The following is a 22,918-nucleotide window of genomic DNA, read 5'->3' as shown; positions in this document are numbered from 1 at the left end:
GGGAGAAGAGCCCAACCCCCACCTGGCTGCAAGCTCCCTTCAGGGAGTTGCAGAGAGCAAGAAGGTCTCCCCTGAGCCTCCTCTTCTGCAGGCTAAGCAACCCCAGCTCCCTCAGCCTCTCCTCCCAGGGCTGTGCTCCAGACCCCTCCCCAGCCTCATTGCCCTTCTCTGGACACCTTCAAGTCTCTCAATGTCCTTCTTCAACTGAGGAGCCCAGAACTGGACACAGGACTCCAGGTGTGGCCTAAGCAGTGCTGAGCACAGGGCACAAGGACTTCCCTGCTCCTGCTGGCCACACTCTTCCTGATGCAGACCAGGATGCCCTTGGCCTTCTTGGACTCCAAATATGACTCACAGAACGGAAGGGGTTGGAAGGGACCTCCAGAGATGATGGAGTTGGAGCAGGGTCACCTAGGGCAGGTTTGGAAAGTCTCCAGAGAAGGAGACTCCACAACCTCTCTGGGCAGCATGTTCCAGTGCTCTGCCACCCTCAGTAAAGAAGTGTTGAGGTGGAACCTCTTGGGCTTCAGATTGTACCCATTGTTCCTTGGCCTATCACTGGGCACCACCACAAAGAACCTGCCCCCTTCCTCTTGACCCCCAGCCTTCAGGTATTTATAGACACTGATCAGATCCCCTCTCAGCCTCCTCTTCTCCAGCCTAAACAGCCCCAGGGCTCTCAGCCTTCCTTCACAACAGAGATGTTCAACCAGTCATCCTTGTAGCTCTCCACTGGGCTCCTCCAGCAGATTCTGCTCTCTCTGGAATTGGGGAGGCCAAAACACAGAGATTCCAGCAGGACCTTCTGCAGAGGTCTATCAAATGCCCCTCAGGAGCTGCTGTGGGGGGGTTTCCTTGCAGAGCCTTCTGGACATCTCACATCTTCACAGAATGTCAGGGGCTGGAAGGGACCTCCAGAGATCCCAGTCCAAGCCCCCTGCCACAGCAGGGTCACCCAGGGCAGCTCACACAGGAACACATCCAGGCAGGTCTTGAATATCTCCAGAGAGGGAGACTCCACAACCCCCCTGGGCAGCCTGCTCCAGGGCTCTGTCACCACCACAGTGAATAAATCTTCCCTCCTGTTTCCATGGCACTTCCTCTGCCTCAGCTTCCACCACTGCCCCTGGTGCTGGCATTGGGCATCCCCCAGCAGAGCCTGGCTCCAGCCTCTGGGCACTCACCCTGCACATCTTCATTCCCAGCAATGAGGTCACCCTCAGGCCTCCTCCTCTCCAAGCTCCAGAGCCCTCAGCTCCCTCAGGCTCTCCCCATGAGGAAGATCTTCCACTGCCTTCATCACCTCTGTGGCTCTGTGCTGGACTCTGTCAAGCAGTTCCCTGAGGTCCTTCTTGAACTGAGGGCCCAGAACCAGGCACAATACTCCAGATGCAGCCTCACCAGGGCAGAGCAGAGGAGGGGGAGAAGCTCTCTGGACCTATTAACTACATCCCTTCTAACCCACCCCAGAACGGCATTGGCCTTCTTGGCCACCAGAGATTGGTCAAGGTAAATGGAGTCCAGTGTGGCCAGAAGGCACCACTTTAACTGCTGACAGCCATCAGCCAGGTTGTGCCACCCTGGCTGCTCCTAACAACAGAATTAGGGAAGGAAACAAATACTAAACAAAGCCAACAATCGACAGGGCCATCATGGCCTCACATTTCAGCTCCAGGGGCTTCCACAGGCACAGGCAGTTTCCTGCTAGCAGCCAGCACTGCAGTCTGCACCATCAGCAAAGCTGGGAGTGTGGATTCTAGGCAAGCCAATGATTGTGCTTTGTGACAGATGAAGAGGAGAAACATTTGCCTGCTGCTTACCCTGATGGCCTCAGTCAGAATCGCATCCATTTTGGGACGGGAGGTGGCAGCCATCTGAGTTTGCTTCTGTGCTCTGGCTAGCTGGCTGGCAGACAGAGTAGCCCATGAAGGAATGGTCTTCTTCACCTTCTTCTCCTTTTCCTTGGACTGATCCTTCTCACTTAAGAACACAAGGAGACAGTAAGACAACGGGCACTGCAAAGCAAGGCAACAGCAGAGTGGCAACAGCAGCCCAGCAGCACCAGCCCCCCCCAGCTGGCACTGAACACCAGCCAGAGAACACTTGGCTCTTCCTGCTGGAAAACACGACCTTGATAGTCACATCCATGTGCTAGAAGAGCAGCTACACCTGCCTGGTAGCTTCCTCCTGGGCAATAGGAGCACCTCTTTAAAGGACCTATCCTATTTCCCCCCTAGAATCACTGAGGGTGGAAAAGACCTTTAAGATTGAGCCAAGCCAAGTCTGTTCTCCTTGTCCCCCAAACCTGACTGTCCCCAGCCCCCTCCCCAAATCCCTGAATTCAGCACTAGGCAAAACTTACTCCTTTTTGGTTTCTTCTGAGGACTTGGTTTCCCCCTTCCCCTCATTCTCAGGTTCCTTTGGCTGTTCTGCCTCAGCAGATGCAGCAGGCAGGGTTTCATTCTCTTGCTCTTCTCCAGCAGAGGCAGATTCCTCAGAGGAGACTTCTGCATCTAAGAGATGTGACAGTGCATCCAGTTACTGCTCTTCAGGAAGGGGGTGGGGGGAATAACCCAAAAGCTTCAGAACACACCCCAAAACTAATTCCCCATCAGAGAATTTCTTTGCTCTAATTTAAAGAGGTGATTTGAATGCAACTTAAGTGACCAAAGCTACTGACAAGAGCTTTGCCCAGGTGCAATCAGCCATCAGCTGCCAGAGCAGCTTCAGACAACATCCCTGGAGCATTTTCACAATGAACTCCTTGCCAGTCTCCTCTACACTCCACAAGTTACTAAGTGCAACCAGCCCCCATCAGAGAGCTCTGGGTGGGGAGGGGAGGAGGAAGTCAGTACCATGAAGCACTAAGATTTTCCCCCTAGGTTGAGGTTGATGTTTTTAACCCCAAAAGGTGCAACCCCTACATTTCTACAAACCTGGACAGATACCTACAAGCAGCCTTGTTGATGACCAGCTTGTCCTCCACCACCTCTGCTTCTGCAGCACCTGAAGGATTTGAACTCTCAATCACACTTTTCAAGAGCTTCAGGTTGCACATGCACTGGCAGCAGCACTTTTCTAGCACAGCAGGATCAAGCCCAGTCAGAAAGCAACTTCCCAAGCAAAGGAACTCCAGCAGATTCAGCTGAGAGTAGGTCAGAGGCTGGGCTGCCTGCTAGGTAAGGTGCATATAAATGGCCACTACCACTTGGTGTGTAGCTGTTCACCCTGACAGGTTTGCTAGCTCCAATAAAGACCTTAAGGACTCCTGCTGCATCCCTCTGCAGAGTGTTGCCATGGAGGCATCATGCATGGAGAGCACACAGTGTATGAACAATTAGTGTGATAGGCAGCTGATTTCTCTGGGACACCAAAGAGGGCCAAGTCAGTAAAACTATCAAGAGGAGTGTGGGCAGCAGGGCAGGAGGGGGGATTCTGCCCCTTCACTCTGCTCTGCTGAGCCCACACCTCCAATACTGCCTCCAGGTCTGGTGTCCCTAGAGCTGCTGGAGTGAATACAGAGGAGGCCACAAAGATGATCCCAGGGCTGGAGCAGCTCTGCTGTGAGCACAGGCTGAGGGAGCTGGGGCTCTGCAGCCTGGAGAAGACTTTGGGGGGGACCTCAGAGCTGCCTTCCAATACCTGAAGAGATTCTACAGGAAGGGTGCAGAGGGACTTTTCCTGAAGGTGTCTGAGATAGGCCAAGGGGAATGGTTTAAAGCTGAGGGAGAGCAGGGTTAGAGTGGAGCTGAGGAAGAAGTTCTTCAGTTGGAGGGTCATGAGACTCTGGCACAGGCTGCCCAGGGAGGCTGTGGATTTGAACAACCAAGCCTGGTTGAGAGGTGTCCCTGCCCATGGCAGGGAGGTTGGAGGAGGTGATCTCTGAGGTCCCTTCCAACCTGAGCCATTCTAGAGTGTTTTGATGAAATGACACATCCAGAGAAACCTTGGTGAAGCTGCTCAGAGCAGATATAACAGAACAGAATAGAATAGAATTAACCAGGTTGGAAAAGACCTTTGAGATCATCAAGTTCAACCTACCACCCAACACCCTCTGATCAACTAAACCATGGCACCAAGATGTGTTAGTAGCAGACTAAAGGCTTTGGTTTTCCACTCATTAGCTCCAGGCTTCACTTTCAAGTGATGCTGCTGAAGCTTCACAACTTCTACCTTCACTCTGAAGTTTCCAAGGGATTGTATTTGGTTGTATCTGGAGTGCCAGGGCTTTGCCACAGGGTATGAAGAACAAACCAGTGAGGTTCACACTGAAAAAGAGAGTGGCTGCAAAGCACAGCTTGCCAATACCACAGCAAAAGGAGCTGAGCATTTTAATGCCCTGTGCTAGGTTAAACCCAGCCCAGGAAGGGGTGGGCTGAAAAAGAACTTAGCCCAGGTGGACAAAGAAACCTGACCCAGGTGGGCAGAGAGGGGAGGGGTCCCCAGGTCAAAGTCTATTCCACTCCCCCTTCCTGCCCACAACCCTATTTAAGAGGAAGCCATTCCCTGCCTCCCTCTCTTCTCCTGCCCTCCTTTTGCTGCCCCCCTGCTGCTGCTGTTTGCTGTTAGCCCTGTGGTGGGGCCTGGTCCACACTGCTCCAGGCTCCTAAGGACTGCATCTAAAGAGACTCCACCTTGCATCCAGAGAATCCTTTTGCACCTGGGTTTGGGTCTATTTTTATCTACCCTTTTTCCTTATACCTTTGTGACCTTCCTTTTACTCAAATCCCTTTTCTATTTTGTTACACTTCCCTTTCTACTTCCAAATCGAGGCAAGAGTGCTTCTTTTGTAACTTTACCTCTCTTTCCTCCTCCTGCCTAATTTGCTTCCCCCCCCACCCCCTGGGAGGAAGGGGAGAGGGGAGGCAACCTCAGTCTGTCACCGTTTGGGCTGCTGGGCAAGCAGGGAAGCTTAAGCCAGCAGCAAGGTTTTTTGCAGGGGTTTCAGCACACAAGCTTAGGTTTGAATACACAGCCCAGCACCTCTACTGTACCTGCTTTCACCTCTTCCCCCTCAGCAGGTTTGCTTTTGGGAGGAGTTTCCCGGGAGGAGGAGTTGACGGAGCGGCGGATCGGCATCGCGTCCTCTTCAGCCTTCTGCAAAGCACACAAGGATCAGCACGGGAACCGCGGGCAGCCACCAGGGGCTTTGCAACGGGATTAAAGCAAAGCAGCGTTCTGGTTAGAGTTTTAGACTGTCCAGAGTTTTAAAAGCCAGGAGCCCTCAAACCAGCTTCTGAGAAGCGTACTAGGAGAGGAGAGGTTCGGAAAGGAGAGGTTCGGAGAGGAGAGCTTGCCGCTCGCCAGCGCGATTGCCAACGCCTGAGGAGTTGGACAACTCCAGCGGCTGGGGGGAAGCAGGGGAGGGGAGGGAGAGCACCTACAGGGTGGATTAGGCTCCCAGCTGAGTTCCCTACGAGCGAGGGGAGAAAGTACCGAGTACCCTTCAGCAGGTCTGGAAGTGGAGGACTGATCCAAGGGCCAGCCCCTACCTCACTTAACTTGTCCGTGTGGATCAGCTGAGCTCCCGTTAAGAGTGGAAGCGCCTTATGATGCACGGGTTCAGCTTCAGACAGATCAGTCGCCATTTAAATTAATGTCTAGCCCCAAGTGCAGGTAATAGGGTTGGAGCCCCAGGTTTTTAACCCCAAGGACTTTTTCCTAATGGTTTTCCCAGTGCAGTGAGGAAGCCAACCTAAAGTACAGAAAAGATGGGGTGTGAAAATTAACAAAGGCCGAATCCGTCTGCGTCCAGGTAGCTGACAAACCAAAGGTTAACAAAGGAACAGCACAGGGTAAACAAACGACTGGCACAACTGACAACCCACGGTGGCATTCCACACAGCCGCTAAAAACCTGCTAAAGGCTGGGCCGCCGTGGAGGGAGCAGGCGGGGTGGGAGCCAGAGCGGCAGAGCCCGGCTGGCAGCGGGAGAGGGCTCCTCAAGGGAGGAGCGAGCGCCGGGGCAGGCAGATGTGGCAGCCCGCTCCGGCAGAGCCCGGCTGGCAGCGGGAGAGGGCTCCTCAAGGGAGGAGCGAGCGCCGGGGCAGGCAGATGCGGCAGCCCGCTCCGGCAGAGCCCGGCTGGCAGCGGGAGAGGGCTCCTCAAGGGAGGAGCGAGCGCCGGGGCAGGCAGATGCGGCAGCCCGCTCCGGCAGAGCCCGGCTGGCAGCGTGAAGAGGGCTCCTCAAGGGAGGAGCGAGCGCCGGGGCAGGCAGATGCGGCAGCCCGCTCCGGCAGAGCCCGGCTGGCAGCGTGAAGAGGGCTCCTCAAGGGAGGAGCGAGCGCCGGGGCAGGCAGATGTGGCAGCCCGCTCCGGCAGAGCCCGGCTGGCAGCGGGAGAGGGCTCCTCAAGGGAGGAGCGAGCGCCGGGGCAGGCAGATGTGGCAGCCCGCTCCGGCAGAGCCCGGCTGGCAGCGGGAGAGGGCTCCTCAAGGGAGGAGCGAGCGCCGGGGCAGGCAGATGTGGCAGCCCGCTCCGGCAGAGCCCGGCTGGCAGCGTGAAGAGGGCTCCTCAAGGGAGGAGCGAGCGCCGGGGCAGGCAGATGTGGCAGCACGCCTCCAGCAGGGCACCGCTGCCTCACTGACCTGCCTAAGAGCAGCGGCTGACGCAGCGAGCCAGCCTCTGCCGAGCCATTCCCCCTGCCGGGCAGCCAATGGGGACCCAAACCATGCCCCTCCCAGCCTGAGCCCCGTGCAATGGAAGGAAACGAAGGAGTCCCTGAAGAAGGAGGTAACCAAAGCCACTGTCTCCACACCTTCCACAAACCTCTCCTCCAAACACATGCACTGCCACTCTCGACCCTCACCAGCCTCAGCCCTTACTGCCATTACACCTCCACAGCCTCTCTTACCTGTGGCCCATCCTGCATCAGCCTGCCCTAAGGGAGCTCCACTATCTGCATCACCAAGCAGGGGCTCTGCTGCCCCTGCACTTCCTCTTCTCAGCAAGAGCAAAGCCTCACCTCTAGCAAACCAGGACTGGCCCCATTCTCCCCCCTCCCCCTAGACTGCTCTCTCCCCTTCCTTCCAGAGAAACAGCCAAATGCTTCCCATTTCCACCTGCTCTGGATGTTGTTGTGCTCAGAGGAGCAGGCAGACACTTACCATGAACGTTCACCTCTAACAGGCACTTCCCCCAGCCTGAGTGTCTTCCTCCTGAGCTCAGAGCTAACATCACTCCTGCCACAGATTTCAAGATGGCTTTCACCACAGTGTCAGCTCTTGGCCCTGAATTCTCCATTGTGTGTGTGGGAGCTCCATGCACATCAAACCCATCTCAATTACTCCACATTCTTACCCAAAAATACTACTCAGCAGTGGGGGCTCCTAATCAAACAGTAGCATTCTCTCTGCCTCCGTTATCTGCTCAGGCAAACCCAAGCCCAGCTCAATCCCCAAGCTGTGTAAGTGGTTTCCATGTAGAAAGCAGCAGCAGAGAAAGAAGAGCTGAGGGGAACTCAAGGCTAAGGTCATGGAATCCCAGAATGGTTAGGGGTTGGGAGGCACCTCTGGGGATCATCCAGTCCAACCCCCCTGCCAGAGCAGGATCACCCAGGGCAGGTCACACAGGGACACATCCAGGTGGGTTTTGGCTGTCTGCAGAGAAGGAGGCTCCACAACCTCTCTGGGCAGCCTGCTCCAGGGCTCAGCCATCCTCATGGGGAAGATCTTCTTCTCCTTTTGTTCATGGGGAATCTCCTGGGTTCCAGTCTGTGTCCAGTGCCCCTGGCCGTGTCACTGGACACCTCCTGACACCCTTTAGACATTCCTAAGCATTAATGAGAACCCCTCTCAGTCTCCAGGCTGAAAACACAGCCAGGTGTCTCAAGACACAATGGCTCACAGGGACTGCTGATGCAAGAGGCTACATCACTGCACCTCCAGGAGCTCCTCCACAAACAACAAATGGGCACTGGTGCCACTGCTGCTGCAGGGGGGTGCAGTGGGACAGCAGGTGCACACACCTATGCCACAACCAACCCAGAGAGCTTCATTGCAGGAGAACCAGACACATGTGGCTACCCAAAGGACAGAGATGCCCTTTCTACAAGGAGCCCCATGGAAAAGGCAAGGGGCAGTGGATGCAAGTTGCTCCTGAGGAGCTTCTGATTGGAATCCAGAAGAAAATGTGTCCCCATGGGAACAGGCAGACATTGGAATCACCTGCCAAGAGAAGTGGCATCACAGTCTCACAGTGTAACTAAGGCTGGAAGAGACCTCGAGGACCATCGAGTCCAACCTGTCTCCACAGACCTCATAACTAAACCATGGCACCAAGTGCCACATCCAATCCCCTCCTGCACACCTCCAGGGATGGGGACTCCACCACCTCCCTGGGCAGCACATCCCAACGACGAACAGCTCGCTCAGTGAAGAACTTTCTCCTCACCTCGAGTTTAAACCTCCCCTGGTGCAGCTTGAGACTGTGTCCTCTTGTTCTGGGGCTGGGTGCCTGGGAGAAGAGACCAACCCCCTCCTGGCTCCAACCTCCCTTCAGGGAGTTGCAGAGAGCAAGGTGGTCTCCCCTGAGCCTCCTCTTCTGCAGGCTAAGCAACCCCAGCTCCCTCAGCCTCTCCTCCCAGGGCTGTGCTCCAGACCCCTCCCCAGCTTTGTTGCCCTTCTCTGGACACCTTCCAGCAGCTCAACCTCCTTCCTAAACTGAGGAGCCCAGAACTGGACACAGGACTCCAGGTGTGGCCCAACCAGTGCTGAGCACAGGGCACAAGGACTTCCCTGCTCCTGCTGGCCACGCTCTTCCTGATGCAGGCCAGGATGCCCTTGGCCTTCTTGGCCCCCTGGGCACACTGCTGTGGACCCCCCCTCTCTCCACAGGAGCTTGCCAGGCTGCTGGGCCAGCTCATTTCAACTCTGCCATCACCTAGAAAGGTTGGAGCAGATGAGCCTTGGGGTCCCTTCCAACCTGGCCTTCTGGGATCCTGTGATCAGTGGGAAGCATTTCCACCAAAGATGCTCTGAGAGAGCTCATCTAGCTGGCCACCTTCAAAACCCAGCACTTCTGACAGCCAAAGGCAGCCAGTCCCCTCCTGGGACATCTACAACTGCTCCTTGGATCCCCAGCAGCCATTGTGCAAACTGAGCACGAGCTGGGCCTGCCTCAGCACCCCCAAAAGCCAGCCAGGGGGCCAGCCCCAGATGTGTTCTTCTGAGAGAAAACAGAAGGCTAAACCAATCACTCAAAACACACCACATGCCACCAGCAAAACAAACAAGGTGGATGAAGCTGTCCCAGGACAGAGAAATAACCAATGGCCAACTAGGGACACACAAACTACAGCCCAGCACCTTGTCTGGGGACCTTCCTGAGTCAGGTGTGCAAAGTCAGGAGGGGAAAATGCAATGTTCCACCAGGCTTCAGCTGAGAATCACTGAGCTGTCAGGGTTGGAAGGGAGCTCGAGGATCAGGCAGTTCCAAGCCCCCTGCCAGGGGCAGGGACACCTCACACTGCAGCAGGGGTGGCAGTTTTGGGCTAGGCCTTTAAAACTGAGCTGCAGATTTTGAGCAGAAAAGTAGAAAACCAGAAACAGTTCACCATTGGGTGTAAAAAGGAAAGCAAGAGGTTAGCACAGTATCACCAAGGTTGGAAGAGACCTCAGAGATCAGCAAGTCCAACCTGGCACCACAGACCTCATGACTAAACCATGGCTCCAAGTGCCACATCCAATCCCCTCCTGAACACCTCCAGGGATGGGGACTCCACCACCTCCCTGGGCAGCACATTCCCATGGGCAATCACTCTCTCTGTGTAGAACTTCTTCCTAACATCCAGCCTAAACCTCCCCTGGTGCAGCCTGAGACTGTGTCATCTTGTTCTGGGGCTGGCTGCCTGGGAGAAGAGCCCAACCCCCACCTGGCTCCAACCTCCCTTCAGGGAGTTGCAGAGAGCAAGAAGGTCTCCCCTGAGCCTCCTCTTCTGCAGGCTAAGCAACCCCAGCTCCCTCAGCCTCTCCTCCCAGGGCTGTGCCCCAGACCCCTCCCCAGCTCTGTTGCCCTTCTCTGGACACCTTCCAGCAGCTCAACCTCTTTCCTGACCTGAGGAGCCCAGAACTGGACACAGGACTCCAGGTGTGGCCTAAGCAGTGCTGAGCACAGGGCACAAGGACTTCCCTGCTCCTGCTGGCCACACTCTTCCTGCTGCAGGCCAGGATGCCCTCGGCCTTCTTGGCCACCTAGGCACACTGCTGGCTCCTGTTCAGCTGCTGCCAACCACTCCCCCCAGGTCCCTCTCTGCCTGGCTGCTCTCAGCCACTCTGTCCCCAGCCTGTAGCACTGCCTGGGGTTGCTGTGGCCAAAGTGCAGCCCCTGGCACTTGGACTTGTTGAATGCCATCCTGTTGGCCTCTGCCCATCTGCCCAGCCTGGCAAGGTCCCTAAACACATTCATTGGGCAGCTGTTCCAGAACATCTTTCACATTTCACTTCCATTCCCATTCCTCTTCTTTCCTCCTGTGGTCTGAGCTGGGGAGACAAGAACCACTCCTGGCTGGCCTTGAGAAAAGATGCCACCACCACCATTGCTTCTCTAAACTAACATCCCTTCCTCTCAACTCCTCTGTTACAAGGGGGAGGGGAGGAGGTTTTTTTAGGGGGGAGCAGAGCAGCTTCCCTGCTCTCTGGGGACCCACAGGGGGTACAGGGAGGTTTCCTGTGTTGCTCACTGTAAATACCTGCACTATATTGTAACTCCTGTGTATTCTGTACACATTCATTGCATCCCATTGCAGAGTGTAGCTTTTGCTTGGAAATACAGCTTCCATTTGCTTCCAGCTGAGTTAGTTGTGCTTGGTTAATGTGAATGGGAAACTCCAACCCACCACAGCAGGCTGCTCACAGCCACCTCCAGCCTGGCTGCAAACACCTCCAGGGCTGAGGTTTCCACCACCTCCCTGGGCAGCCTGTGCCAGGCTCTCACCACCCTCCTGGGGAACAACTTCTTCCCCAAAGCTACAATTTCCTTGCAGTCTACTCACACCTTACCATATCCATCCATGTCAAACTTCTTCCTGACATCCAATCTGAATCTCCCCATTTCTGGGTTTTTCCCACCCCCCCTAGTTCTGTCACTCCCTGACACCCTAAGAAGTCCCAAATGTTTGGGGTGGTTTTTTTCCCCCCTGGCAGATACAGCCTGAAGCCCTTCCAAAGAAACACCAGCACTTTGAAAGCAGTCCTAAAATAACCAATGACAGATCCATCCTCAGGGAAATCAGCTGGGAGCTCCAGAAGATGCTTTCCCCCAGGGACTGTTAGCACTCAGGCAGGAGTGGGCTGCCCCACTCCTGGGGTGCAGTTGTTTCTGAGCTGTGTGACCTGCCTGGCACATGCATGGGAACACAGCACTCCCAGCTCTGACTTACCAAGTCCTCACATTCCAAACCAAAGCCCCAAAACCCTACCTTGGTTTAGATCATGGTACACAACTCCTGAGTCTTTTTGCTCTCAGGAGTGAAATTTTAGCACAATCACAGCATCAGAGGATGTCAGGGGCTGGAAGGGACCCAAAGAGAGCCTAGAGTCCAACCCCCCTGCCAGAGCAGGACCCACACAATCTAGCTCAGGTCACACAGGAGCATATCCAGATGGGGCTGGAAAGGCTCCAGAGAAGGAGACTCCACCACCTCTCTGGGCAGCCTGCTCCAGGGCTCTGGGACCCTTACAGTGAAGAAGTTCCCCCTGGTGCTGAGGTGGAGCCTCCTGTGCTGCAGCTTTACATCCACTGCTCCATGCAAACAAACCATCACCCAACAGAAATGCAGAGCAACCCCCACAGGAGCTTGTTGATTCCCTCCACATTGCCATGGCTGCACCTTCTCCTGCTCCAAAGGCCAAGGGAATCAAAGGAGCAGGAGGATAATCTCCTGTTGGTTTCAAAGCACTGATATTCAAGAGGCAAAGTCACAAGCATCACCTAGTGAAAGCATCCCAGCTCAAAGGACTGCTCTTGCTCAGCCTGTTTCTTCCCAGGGAGGGATCAAAAGCAGTTTCTCTGTGCTGGGTGTGAAATGTCACCTACACACAAGGCTGAATTTAGTGTTTCAGAAAGACAAAGCAAAAGACTGGAAGGTTTTGCAACAGCACTGCAGAAAAGCTCCCATTGTCCCCTCCAAATAAAGCAGCAGCTTTCCTGTCGTGGAGAAACCAAGGGACCCAAACCAGCTGGCACCAGGACACCCTATGGATGTCCCTGGGCAGCGCTGACAGGAGTCAGGCCCCAGCCTCTCACCCCCAGCCCTTAGCTCTTGCTGAGCACTGATCAGCTCCCCTCTGGGGCTGCTCTTCTCCAGGCTCTCAGCCCCAGGGCTCTCAGCTTTTCCTCCTCACAGAGCTGCTCCAGGCCTCTCAGCAGCTTTGGAGCAGCTTTTAATACCTAACTGGAAAGCAGTCCCTGTGCTCTGCATTTACACAAGTGTCAAAGGAAGAAATGCTGTGCTCAGGAAGCAGCCACCAGCTGAGGGGGGCAGGCTTCAGGGTGGTTTTGGTTAACTCTCCTGCACACTGAAACCTGATCAACTGCCAGAGAAAAAATAAACCAGTCACATCAGCAACAAAGGAGTCACCAGGGCAGAGACCCCTTCAGAAAGCTGCCTGGAAGCACAGACAGTAACTCCTGACACAGCTACTCACCTCCCTTCCTATGGGTCACCTGCCCAGGATGTCAGGGGTTGGAAGGGACCTCTGAAGATCTTCCAGTCCAACCCCCTGCCAGAGCAGGAGCAGGGAATCCAGCACAGGTCACATAGGAACACAGCCAGATGGGGCTGGAAAGGCTCCAGAGAAGGAGACTCCACAACCTCTCTGGGCAGCCTGCTCCAGGGCTCTGGGACCCTCACAGGGAAGAAGTTCCTGCACATGTTGGGGTGGAACCTCCTGTGCTGGAGTTTATATCCATTGCTCCTTGTCCTATCCCAGGGTGCAGCTGAGCAGAGCCTGTCCCTGTGCCCTCCCTCCTGACTCCCAGCCCTCAGCTATTGATAGACACTGATCAAATCCCCTCTCAGTCTTCTCCTCTCCACACTAAGCACCCCCAGGGCTCTCAGCCTCTCCTCCCCAGGCAGTGCTGCAGTCCCTTCAGCATCCTCATAGCCCTCCCTTGGACTCTCTGCAGCAGCTCCCTGTCCCTCCTGAGCTGGGGAGCCCAAAGGAGTCAATTCAATGTTGGTCAACTACAAAGGAGCTGATAAGCCACCCCTCCCCCACCCCCACCCCCAACTCCCTGGATGATGAGGAGAAATGGTTGGGAATGTTCAGTGCCCCAGCTCAGGGAGGGACCACTAATGGCAGAAGCAGCCAAAGGTACAGGGAGCTTTCAGGAGCTGGTATAAGCAAATACATCCATTTCCACCTGAGCTATCAGCACAGTGTTAGGGGTAAAAAAAAAAAGGGGGAAGAAAGAGGCATTTTGGATAATATTTGGATAACATTTCAGACTGGAGTCTCCCTACCAATGTACAGACAAGAATGTAAGAAATGCAAGAGAATCTGAGGCATATTTTGGCTGACTCCTCGAGTTTCTGCTGCCTCTTAAAGACTTTTCCAGCTGCTCTCAGGCTTCAGTCTCATTCAAGGGAAAATATTTCAGGATAAGGGGAAAAAAAAGCAGGTCTGAACCTTGGCAGGTTCACTGGCAGGCTGCTGGAAACTCCAGGTCACAAGGAGTCAGGCTAGGGTGCATGGGCTGAAAGCAAATATGCACTGGAGAAAGGAGGAAGCATGGCCAGGGCTGTGCCCTTGGGGGTGTCCACTTACTGTTACACAACCCAGCAGGCAGCCATGTGCTCTCACACACAGGTGGGAGGTGGCACAGGACACAGCAGGGCTGGAAAGAAGGCTTTGTGTTCATGCAGGCTGGAAGGCAAACAGATGCAAAGCCACCAACCCCACCAGCAACACCAGCAGGAATGACTTGTTCAGGCAGAGCAAGAGAATCACAGAAGGGGCTGGGGTGGAAGGGAGCTTCAAGATCATTCAGTTCCAACCCCCCCTCCCATGGGCAGGGACACCTTCCACTATTCCAGGTTGCTCAAGGCCTCAGCCAGCCTGGCTTTCAGTGGTTCCAGGCTTGGAGCCTCTACAGCTTCTCTGAGCAACCTGTTCCAGTGCCTCACCACCCTCCTGGGGAAGAATTTCTTCCTCATGGCAAATCTAAATCCAGCTTCTTCCAGTTTGAAGCCACCACCCCCTCACCCTGTCACTCCATGCCTGTGTTGGAAGTCCCTCTCCAGCTCTCCTGGAGCCCACTTCAAATAATGAAAGGCTGCACTAAGGTCTCCCTGGAGCCTTCTCTTCTCCAGACTGAACAACCCCAACTCTCTCAGCCCAGAGGCTTTGTGTGCTGTGGCAAAGGTTCCAGGAGAACCTGCTCCATGACATTGCAGGGGAGACAGGGCCGAGAGGGAGACAGGGCCGAGAGGGAGACAGGGCCGAGAGGGAGACAGGGCCGAGAGGGAGACAGGGCCGAGAGGGAGACAGGGCCGAGAGGGAGACAGGGCCGAGAGGGAGACAGGGCCGAGAGGGAGACAGGGCCGAGAGGGACACAGGGCCGAGAGGGACACAGGGCCGAGAGGGACACAGGGCCGAGAGGGACACAGGGCCGAGAGGGACACAGGGCCGAGAGGGACACAGGCCGAGCTTGACTTGCCTCTAGTTTAGTTTCAGAAAGCCTTGCAAAGCAAAGTAACTGATTTCCAGTAAGGGCTATTGATCAGTGGGTGGTTATCTATCAGTCTCTAAAGCTGAGTTCTGCAGAAGGGCATTGACAGGTCTCAGAAGGTGCAGGAAAAAACAGCACAGGAAATGGTAATATCCTTGTAAGCCAAACATGCCACAAGATTACCTTCTGAACTGCAAGCTGGATGACTGCCCCAAAACTTCTGGCTCCCTGAAATCCTTAAAGCTCTTCCCTAAACATCCAGCTCCAGTAGAAGATGCCAGTTTTGGGCTCCCCAGCTCAGGAGGGACAGGGAGCTGCTGCAGAGAGTCCAAGGGAGGGCTGCAAGGATGCTGAAGGGACTGCAGCACTGCCTGGGGAGGAGAGGCTGAGAGCCCTGGGGGTGATTAGTGTGGAGAGAAGGCTGAGAGGGATCTGATCAATGTTTATCAATAGCTGAGGGCTGGGGCTCAGGAAGGAGGGCACAGGGACAGGCTCTGCTCAGCTGCACCCTGGGATAGGACAAGGGGCAGTGGATGTAAACCCCAGCACAGGAGGCTCCACCTCAGCATGAGGAGGAACTTCTCTGTGAGGGTCCCAGAGCCCTGGAGCAGGCTGCCCAGAGAGGTTGTGGAGTCTCCTGCTCTGGAGCCTTCCCAGCCCCATCTGGATGTGTTCCTGTGTGACCTGTGCTGGATTCTATGCTCCTGCTCTGGCAGAGGGGGTTGGACTGGAAGATCTTCAGAGGTCCCTTCCAACCCCTGACATCCTGTGATACCTCAGCAACCCCCTGGCCACCTATACAGTTACAGAACAGCTTAGACAGCAATTTGTCCTTTACTAAACATACCTGTTAAGACTGCCTGCTCCACAAGGATGTTCCAGCACCTACTGATCTCCCTCTTGTTTGTGCAGCTCTCTGAGCTGCCTGGTGTCATGATTAACTCAGGCCAGCAGCATTTAGGCATTTAAAACAGCCTACAAACATGCAGAGGAACAAAGTACCTCACAGAAAGCAGACTTAAGGAGTCAGTCCCCACTTCTAATCCTTGTCTGGCAACCTGCTCAGAAATTCACTCCCCTTGCATCTGGCTGACTGTTCCTCCCCATCCCTTTTGCTGGCACCCAGCAAGTTTTGTGCTCACTTTGTCAGGGCCCTCATGGAATCCCTGGGAGGAGTCCTCCTTAAGGGCTCTCTCACTCCCTTGCCTCCTGACCAAGCTACAAGGGCTGGCTCTGCAGGTCTCCTGCGGCTCAGGCTCCCAGAGATCTGTTGCAGCCTGAGCCCCACGCCACTCCCAGCACCACAAACCATCTTGTTTCAATTAAAGTGTCCCAGTACAAAGATCCAACAGCTCACCACATGCCAGGCAAGGAATGCTTTCACTTGACTAGTGTTCCAGCTTTCATTTCCATCCCATCCTTCCTGATGCAAATCCTGAGTGCCTCAGGGTTGGGGGAGGCACAGAAAATCCTCCCCCTTTCTGGCATCCCAGCACAGCCATTCCTGCCCCCTGACACCCAAAGGGGAGGCTTTTCTACATCTGAGGATGCATTTTCATTCCAGGCTAGCAGACAATTTGAAGCTGGGACTCCAAATGCTGCAAGTGCAACCTGACTTGCACCTTGCCTGCCCTGCCTGCTCTCACAGAGCAAAGCAAAGATCAAAGCCTGCACACAGAGCTGCTGCTTGCCCTGCAGGATCCAGGCACGCTCCTCCAGCCAGGCTGATGCTCTGCCTGCCCCCCAGGGGCTGAGCACAGCCCCTCCTCTCTGCTAGGAGTTGATACCACAGCTCAAAGGCAGCTCAACCTCAGCAGATGTTAATTAAAGCACAAGTAACAACCCTCCCCTCACCACCCCCAGAGGTTTCAGATGCTTTCTCCATCCACCTCTGCCCTACATGGCAGACAGCAACAGGAGAGCATCTCCATGGCCTGGGTTGTCTTTTCCTAGAGCCAGGAGCTTTCCCTCACATGCCCCAGCACACAGCCAAAGCCAGGGACTGTGCCACTTCAGTTGTGCCACCACCACACCCAGCAACTCACCAAAACCTCCAGCTAAGAGTTGGCTACAAAGCTGAATTTCTGCTTGCCCAGCTCTCTCAAAAGAACCCAATCCCTCTGCACACTGATGCTCAGGGCTGGGACAGTGACAGCCCCTGTGGGCTGCCAGCTTTTGAACAATTCCTGGCCCTTGGTTCAGATTCTCCACCTGCTGCCACTGTCACAAGCAGCTGAGGAATGAAAGGGCCTGTGAGCAGCACAGGGGCTCTGTGTGAAGTTTCAGACAGGTTTAAGTCACCAACTTCAATCACAGTCCCCTGTGAAAATCTACTGCTGACAACTCCACAGCCTGGGATGAAATATTTCCATTCCAGGATCCAGTGTTAGGAATTCTGACAAAAAAAACCCTGACACTGGGATGAAAATGCAGGCTGCTAACAATGCACAGCAGGTAAGAGTCTCTGCTGGGTCACAGCCTCCTCTGCTTAGAGGGACTGCATTCAAACCCACTCCACAACCTCTCCTTCCAAACTATTATTGATTATTCTTTGGTACAAAACCACACAGCATCACAGAGCTGTCAGGGTTGGAAGGGACCTCAAGGCTCAGCCAGCTCCAACCCCCCTGCCATGGGCAGGGACACCTCACACCACAGCAGGTTGCTCACAGCCACCTCCAGCCTGGCTGCAAACACCTCCAGGCAGGAGGCTTCCACCACCTCCCTGGGCAACCTGTGCCAGGCTCTCACCACCCTCATGGGCAACAACTTCTTCCCCAAAGCTACAATTTCCTTGCAGCCTACTCACACCTGACAATGTCCATCCATGTAAAACTTCTTTTACTCTCCCTCATGGAAGTTAAAATCCTCAGAGCACCCTGGGTCACTTGTAACAAAAGACTGGCAAAGGATTCACAGGGCAGCTTCTGTTCAGAGGGAAAACACAAAGGGAAAAGTCTGGCAACAAAAGTAACTCCAGCAGCTCCCTATGAGCTGAGGAAAGTGCACAATGCATGGAAGGGGGAATTAATTAGGAGGCACAGGCAGGTAAAGGGGAGGAAGGCTACAACAGCCAGCACACGGTTTCAAGGCTTGGGTTGGAAGGGACCTTAAAGACCATCCAGTCCCAACCCCCTGCCATGGGCAGGGACACCTCCCCCCAGCCCAGGCTGCTCAAGGCCTCATCCAGCCTGGCCTTGAACACCTCCAGGGAGGAGGCAGCCACAGCCTCCCTGGGCAACTTGTTGCAGTATATCCTCACCCTCCCTGTCAAGCATTTCTTCCTCATCCCCAGTCTAAATCTGCCCTCCTCAAGTTCAAAGCAGTTCAGAGCCCTCAGAAAAAGTCCATCCCAGCTCTCCTGTAGCTCCCTTCAGGCACTGGAAGGCTGCTCTAAGGTCTTCCTGAAGCCTTCTCTTCTTCAGGCTGAATGGTCTGAGTTGGAAATGACCTTAAAGATCGAGGTCCAACTCCTTGTCATGGGCAGGGACACGTCCCACCAGACCAGCTTGCTCCAGGCCTCACCCACCCTTGCTTTAAATTCTTCCTCCTAGCAGAAATTCTGTGGTTTGTTTCTTTTTTCTCTACCTATTCCTCTTTCCCAAAGATTCCCCACTCTACCCACCACTCAGTCTTTGCTGAAGAAGGAAAGTGCCACCAAACCACCTCCATTCTTTAACTGAACTCACCAGAAGTGTCTGCCTCTCCCTCCTTTTCCTCCCTCCCATGGAGGGAGCAGCTTATCAGCAACACTGTTTATAAACAGGAGCACATCCCAACCTCTCCTGCCTGAGTGAGAGAGCTGCCTGCCAAAGCCTGCTGGCCAACTATTTCTTGAAGATGCTAAAAATATTATTTAGGCTAAAACCCAAGCAAACAAACAAAGCCACGTGCCTGGAGAGCAGACTGCAGCTATTACTCAAAAGGCCTGATAAGAACAGAGATATGACACAGACGTTAACCCAGAGACAACTCAGCAGCCAAGCAAGACTCCTGAAAAGAGTAACTGTGAAATGCCACTCTGAAAGGACACAACCACAACCCTACATTCTCAAACCTTCCTTCTCCTGCAGCACTGCCCCCTGTGATTTGCAACCTCCCTTCTCCTGCAGCACTGCCCCCTGTGATTTGCAACCTCCCTTCTCCTGCAGCACTGGCCCCTGTGATTTGCAACCTTCCACCTCCTGCAGCACTGCCCCCTGTGATTTGCAACCTTCCACCTTCTGCAGCTCTGCCCCCTGTGATTTGCAACCTTCCTTCTCCTGCAGCACTGCCCCCTGTGATTTGCAACCTTCCACCTCCTGCAGCACTGCCCCCTGTGATTTGCAACCTTCCACCTCCTGCAGCTCTGGCCCCTGTGATTTGCAACCTCCCTTCTCCTGCAGCACTGGCCCCTGTGATTTGCAACCTTCCACCTCCTGCAGCACTGCCCCCTGTGATTTGCAACCTTCCACCTCCTGCAGCTCTGGCCCCTGTGATTTGCAACCTTCCACCTCCTGCAGCACTGGCCCCTGTGATTTGCAACCTCCCTTCTCCTGCAGCACTGCCCCCTGTGATTTGCAACCTTCCACCTCCTGCAGCTCTGGCCCCTGTGATTTGCAGCCTTCCACCTCCTGCATCTCTGCCCCCTGTGATTTGCAACCTTCCACCTCCTGCATCTCTGCCCCCTGTGATTTGCAACCTTCCACCTCCTGCAGCACTGGCCCCTGTGATTTGCAACCTCCCTTCTCCTGCAGCACTGCCCCCTGTGATTTGCAACCTTCCACCTCCTGCAGCTCTGGCCCCTGTGATTTGCAACCTCCTGCAGCTCTGGCCCCTGTGATTTGCAGACACCTGTGACTGTGAAAATAGTTGAAATAGAGGCAGGAAAGATTTGTGCTGAGCAGCATCCCCTGGTCTGGAGCTGTCCTCAGGACCATAAGCTGGTGAAGCCAAGCCTGGCCTAGCCAGAGCTACCCCAGGTGAGATTTTGGTACACTGCTCCTTGTAAGTCTTTGCAAGGTTTTACCCCCAAAACCACAGGCTTTAGTGACAACAAACCCAAAATAAAACTGCTGGCTCTGAACCTGGAATGGAAGTCCCTCTGGAACAGTCCTGCTCCAGACTGGAATTTCACAGCCTTCCCTAAGGCATGTGCAATGAGGGGAGAAGGGTAATTAGCACTCTTTAACAGGCTGTGACCACCGCAGGGGCTCAGAAGGGCCGCGTTGGTCTCACGCTTAGGCCCACATCCACCTCCGGCAGCACCGAGGATTAAGGTCTTCTTTCCGGCAGCAGAGCCACACCGACGTCTTCGACAGAGGCTTTCCTGGAGCGGCAGCACTGCTCCGACCTCTGACGAAGTGAGTTTGGGGAAGGAACAACACAACCAAGCAACGCGAACGCGGGAAGGCTACTGCGGGAGCCAAGGCACTTCCTAAGTTTATAAATAGCCATCATTTATTGTGTCGCTCCCCCCGCAGCCCCTTCCAGCGCTGACCTTCCCCCCGCGGCCCGGGGCACACCCGCCGCTGTTTACGGAGCGTCAGCGGCACGGGAGAGCAGGGTGGTGACGCCCGCACCTCCTCCGCGAGAGCGCAGGGCCGGGTCCCGAACCCGGCCAGGCCCCGAACCCTGCCAGGCCCAACCGCGCCGCCGCTCCGCCCCGCGCCCGCCGACACCCGAAGGCCGGGGCTCCTCCTCGGGCCTGGATGGGGGCGAGCCCGGCACACCGCGAGCCTCTCCAGGGTCGAGGGGAGCGAGCGGGGAAAGAAGCCGGGCTGCGCTGCCCACCGCGACAACAGCCTCTGTCACGACAGGCCCCTCCCGAGGCCTGTCAGGAGGGGGCGCGGCACTGAAGGGAGTTCCCAGGCCCCTGCAGCGGCCCCAGCGCCTCACAGGCAGCCGCCCCACGGCCTACCGGGCCTAGTCCCACCCCCCCCTCCCCGGGGCCAGGATGGGGCAGGCGGGCGAGGCGGGGGGAACTCACCAGCGGGCCCGGCGGACACAAAGCGGCCCCTCTAATGGCGGCGGCGGCGGGGAACCGGCGGCTGGGGGGGGCCGGGGGCAAAGGGGCGGGGGCGGGACCGCCGCGACGGGGGTGTGGCCGCGGCGCGCGACGGGGGTGGGCGGGGCCGCGCCGGAGCCGGCGGCCAATGGGAGGCCGCGGGCATTTTTCGAACGCCGGCCCCCACTCCCCTCCCCGCCTCCACGTCGCGCGCGACGGGGCGGGGCGAGCAGAAGGGAGAGCGGCGCGCGCGCCGACCCGCCTCGCCCGGCGCGACGGCGCGGGCGTCACGCGTGCGCCTCGCGTGCGCCTGCGCGCGCTTCCCGCCGTCGCGCTGGGGCGCTTTCCCGCCCTTCCGCCCCCTGAGGGCGCTGAGGCGCCCTGCCCGCTCAGCCCCCCCGCGACGCGCGCTGCCTCTGCCCGCCCGGGGCCGGGGTGCCTGCCCTGGAGCTCTGCATCGCCCCTGTCTCTGCCCGCCCGGGGCCGGGGTGCCTGCCCTGGAGCTCTGCATCGCCCCTGTCTCTGCCCGCCGGGGGCCGGGGTGCCTGCCCTGGAGCTCTGCATCGCCCCTGCCTCTGCCCGCCCGGGCCGGGGTGCCTGCCCTGGAGCTCTGCATCGCCCCTGCCTCTGCCCGCCCGGGGCCGGGGTGCCTGCCCTGGAGCTCTGCATCGCCCCTGCCTTAGCCTGCCCGGGGCCGGGGTGCCTGCCCTGGAGCGCTGCATCGCCCCTGCCTAAGCCTGCCCGGGCCGGGGTGCCTGCCCTGGAGCGCTGCATCGCCCCTGCCTCAGCCCGCCCGGGGCCGGGGTGCCTGCCCTGGAGCTCTGCATCGCCCCTGCCTCAGCCTGCCCGGGGCCGGGGTGCCTGCCCTGGAGCTCTGCATCGCCCCTGCCTCAGCCTGCCCGGGCCGGGGTGCCTGCCCTGGAGCGCTGCATCGCCCCTGCCTCAGCCTGCCCGGGGCCGGGGTGCCTGCCCTGGAGCGCTGCATCGCCCCTGCCTTAGCCTGCCCGGGGCGGGGGTGCCTGCCCTGGAGCTCTGCATCGCCCCTGCCTTAGCCTGCCCGGGCCGGGGTGCCTGCCCTGGAGCTCTGCATCGCCCCTGCCTCTGCCCGCCCGGGGCCGGGGTGCCTGCCCTGGAGCTCTGCATCGCCCCTGCCTTAGCCTGCCCGGGCCGGGGTGCCTGCCCTGGAGCTCTGCATCGCCCCTGCCTTAGCCCGCCCGGGCCGGGGTGCCTGCCCTGGAGCGCTGCATCGCCCCTGCCTTAGCCTGCCCGGGGCCGGGGTGCCTGCCCTGGAGCTCTGCATCGCCCCTGCCTTAGCCTGCCCGGGGCCGGGGTGCCTGCCCTGGAGCTCTGCATCGCCCCTGCCTTAGCCCGCCCGGGCCGGGGTGCCTGCCCTGGAGCTCTGCATCGCCCCTGCCTTAGCCTGCCCGGGCCGGGGTGCCTGCCCTGGAGCTCTGCATCGCCCCTGCCTAAGCCTGCCCGGGGCCGGGGTGCCTGCCCTGGAGCTCTGCATCGCCCCTGCCTTAGCCTGCCCGGGGCCGGGGTGCCTGCCCTGGAGCGCTGCATCGCCCCTGCCTTAGCCTGCCCGGGCCGGGGTGCCTGCCCTGGAGCGCTGCATCGCCCCTGCCTTAGCCTGCCCGGGGCCGGGGTGCCTGCCCTGGAGCGCTGCATCGCCCCTGCCTCAGCCTGCCCGGGGCCGGGGTGCCTGCCCTGGAGCGCTGCATCGCCCCTGCCTTAGCCTGCCCGGGGCGGGGGTGCCTGCCCTGGAGCTCTGCATCGCCCCTGCCTTAGCCTGCCCGGGCCGGGGTGCCTGCCCTGGAGCTCTGCATCGCCCCTGCCTCTGCCCGGCCGGGGCCGGGGTGCCTGCCCTGGAGCTCTGCATCGCCCCTGCCTTAGCCTGCCCGGGCCGGGGTGCCTGCCCTGGAGCTCTGCATCGCCCCTGCCTTAGCCCGCCCGGGCCGGGGTGCCTGCCCTGGAGCGCTGCATCGCCCCTGCCTTAGCCTGCCCGGGGCCGGGGTGCCTGCCCTGGAGCTCTGCATCGCCCCTGCCTTAGCCTGCCCGGGGCCGGGGTGCCTGCCCTGGAGCTCTGCATCGCCCCTGCCTTAGCCCGCCCGGGCCGGGGTGCCTGCCCTGGAGCTCTGCATCGCCCCTGCCTAAGCCTGCCCGGGGCCGGGGTGCCTGCCCTGGAGCTCTGCATCGCCCCTGCCTTAGCCTGCCCGGGGCCGGGGTGCCTGCCCTGGAGCTCTGCATCGCCCCTGCCTAAGCCT

The 22,918-nt window shown here is 57.5% G+C and overlaps 1 protein-coding gene across 3 annotated transcripts in view; it reads right to left on the bottom strand.

The window, feature by feature from the left end:
- HP1BP3 (heterochromatin protein 1 binding protein 3) overlaps positions 1-20,732 on the bottom strand; it is a 32,765-nt gene extending 12,033 nt beyond the window's left edge. Inside the window, exons 1-6 of one of the 3 annotated variants that reach the window (XM_054175729.1) lie at positions 20,637-20,732; positions 5,493-5,695; positions 4,995-5,097; positions 2,953-3,006; positions 2,363-2,513; positions 1,821-1,980 (exon numbers count right to left, since the gene is read on the bottom strand). In XM_054175729.1, coding sequence (XP_054031704.1) covers positions 1,821-1,980; positions 2,363-2,513; positions 2,953-3,006; positions 4,995-5,097; positions 5,493-5,588 — 564 coding nt within the window. In that variant the 5' untranslated portion in view covers positions 5,589-5,695; positions 20,637-20,732. Of the gene's footprint in view, positions 1-1,820; positions 1,981-2,362; positions 2,514-2,952; positions 3,007-4,994; positions 5,098-5,492; positions 5,696-20,636 lie in introns of those variants that run through there. The other 2 variants (XM_054175730.1, XM_009911336.2) reach the window with 2 other exon arrangements.
- Between the last annotated feature and the right edge of the window lie 2,186 nt (positions 20,733-22,918).

The sequence above is a fragment of the Dryobates pubescens genome, chromosome 33 (assembly GCF_014839835.1).
Source record: "Dryobates pubescens isolate bDryPub1 chromosome 33, bDryPub1.pri, whole genome shotgun sequence".
Classification (NCBI taxonomy): domain Eukaryota; kingdom Metazoa; phylum Chordata; class Aves; order Piciformes; family Picidae; genus Dryobates; species Dryobates pubescens.
The sequence above is the reverse complement of the archived record's forward strand: the minus strand, read 5'-3'. Positions and strand labels throughout refer to the sequence as shown.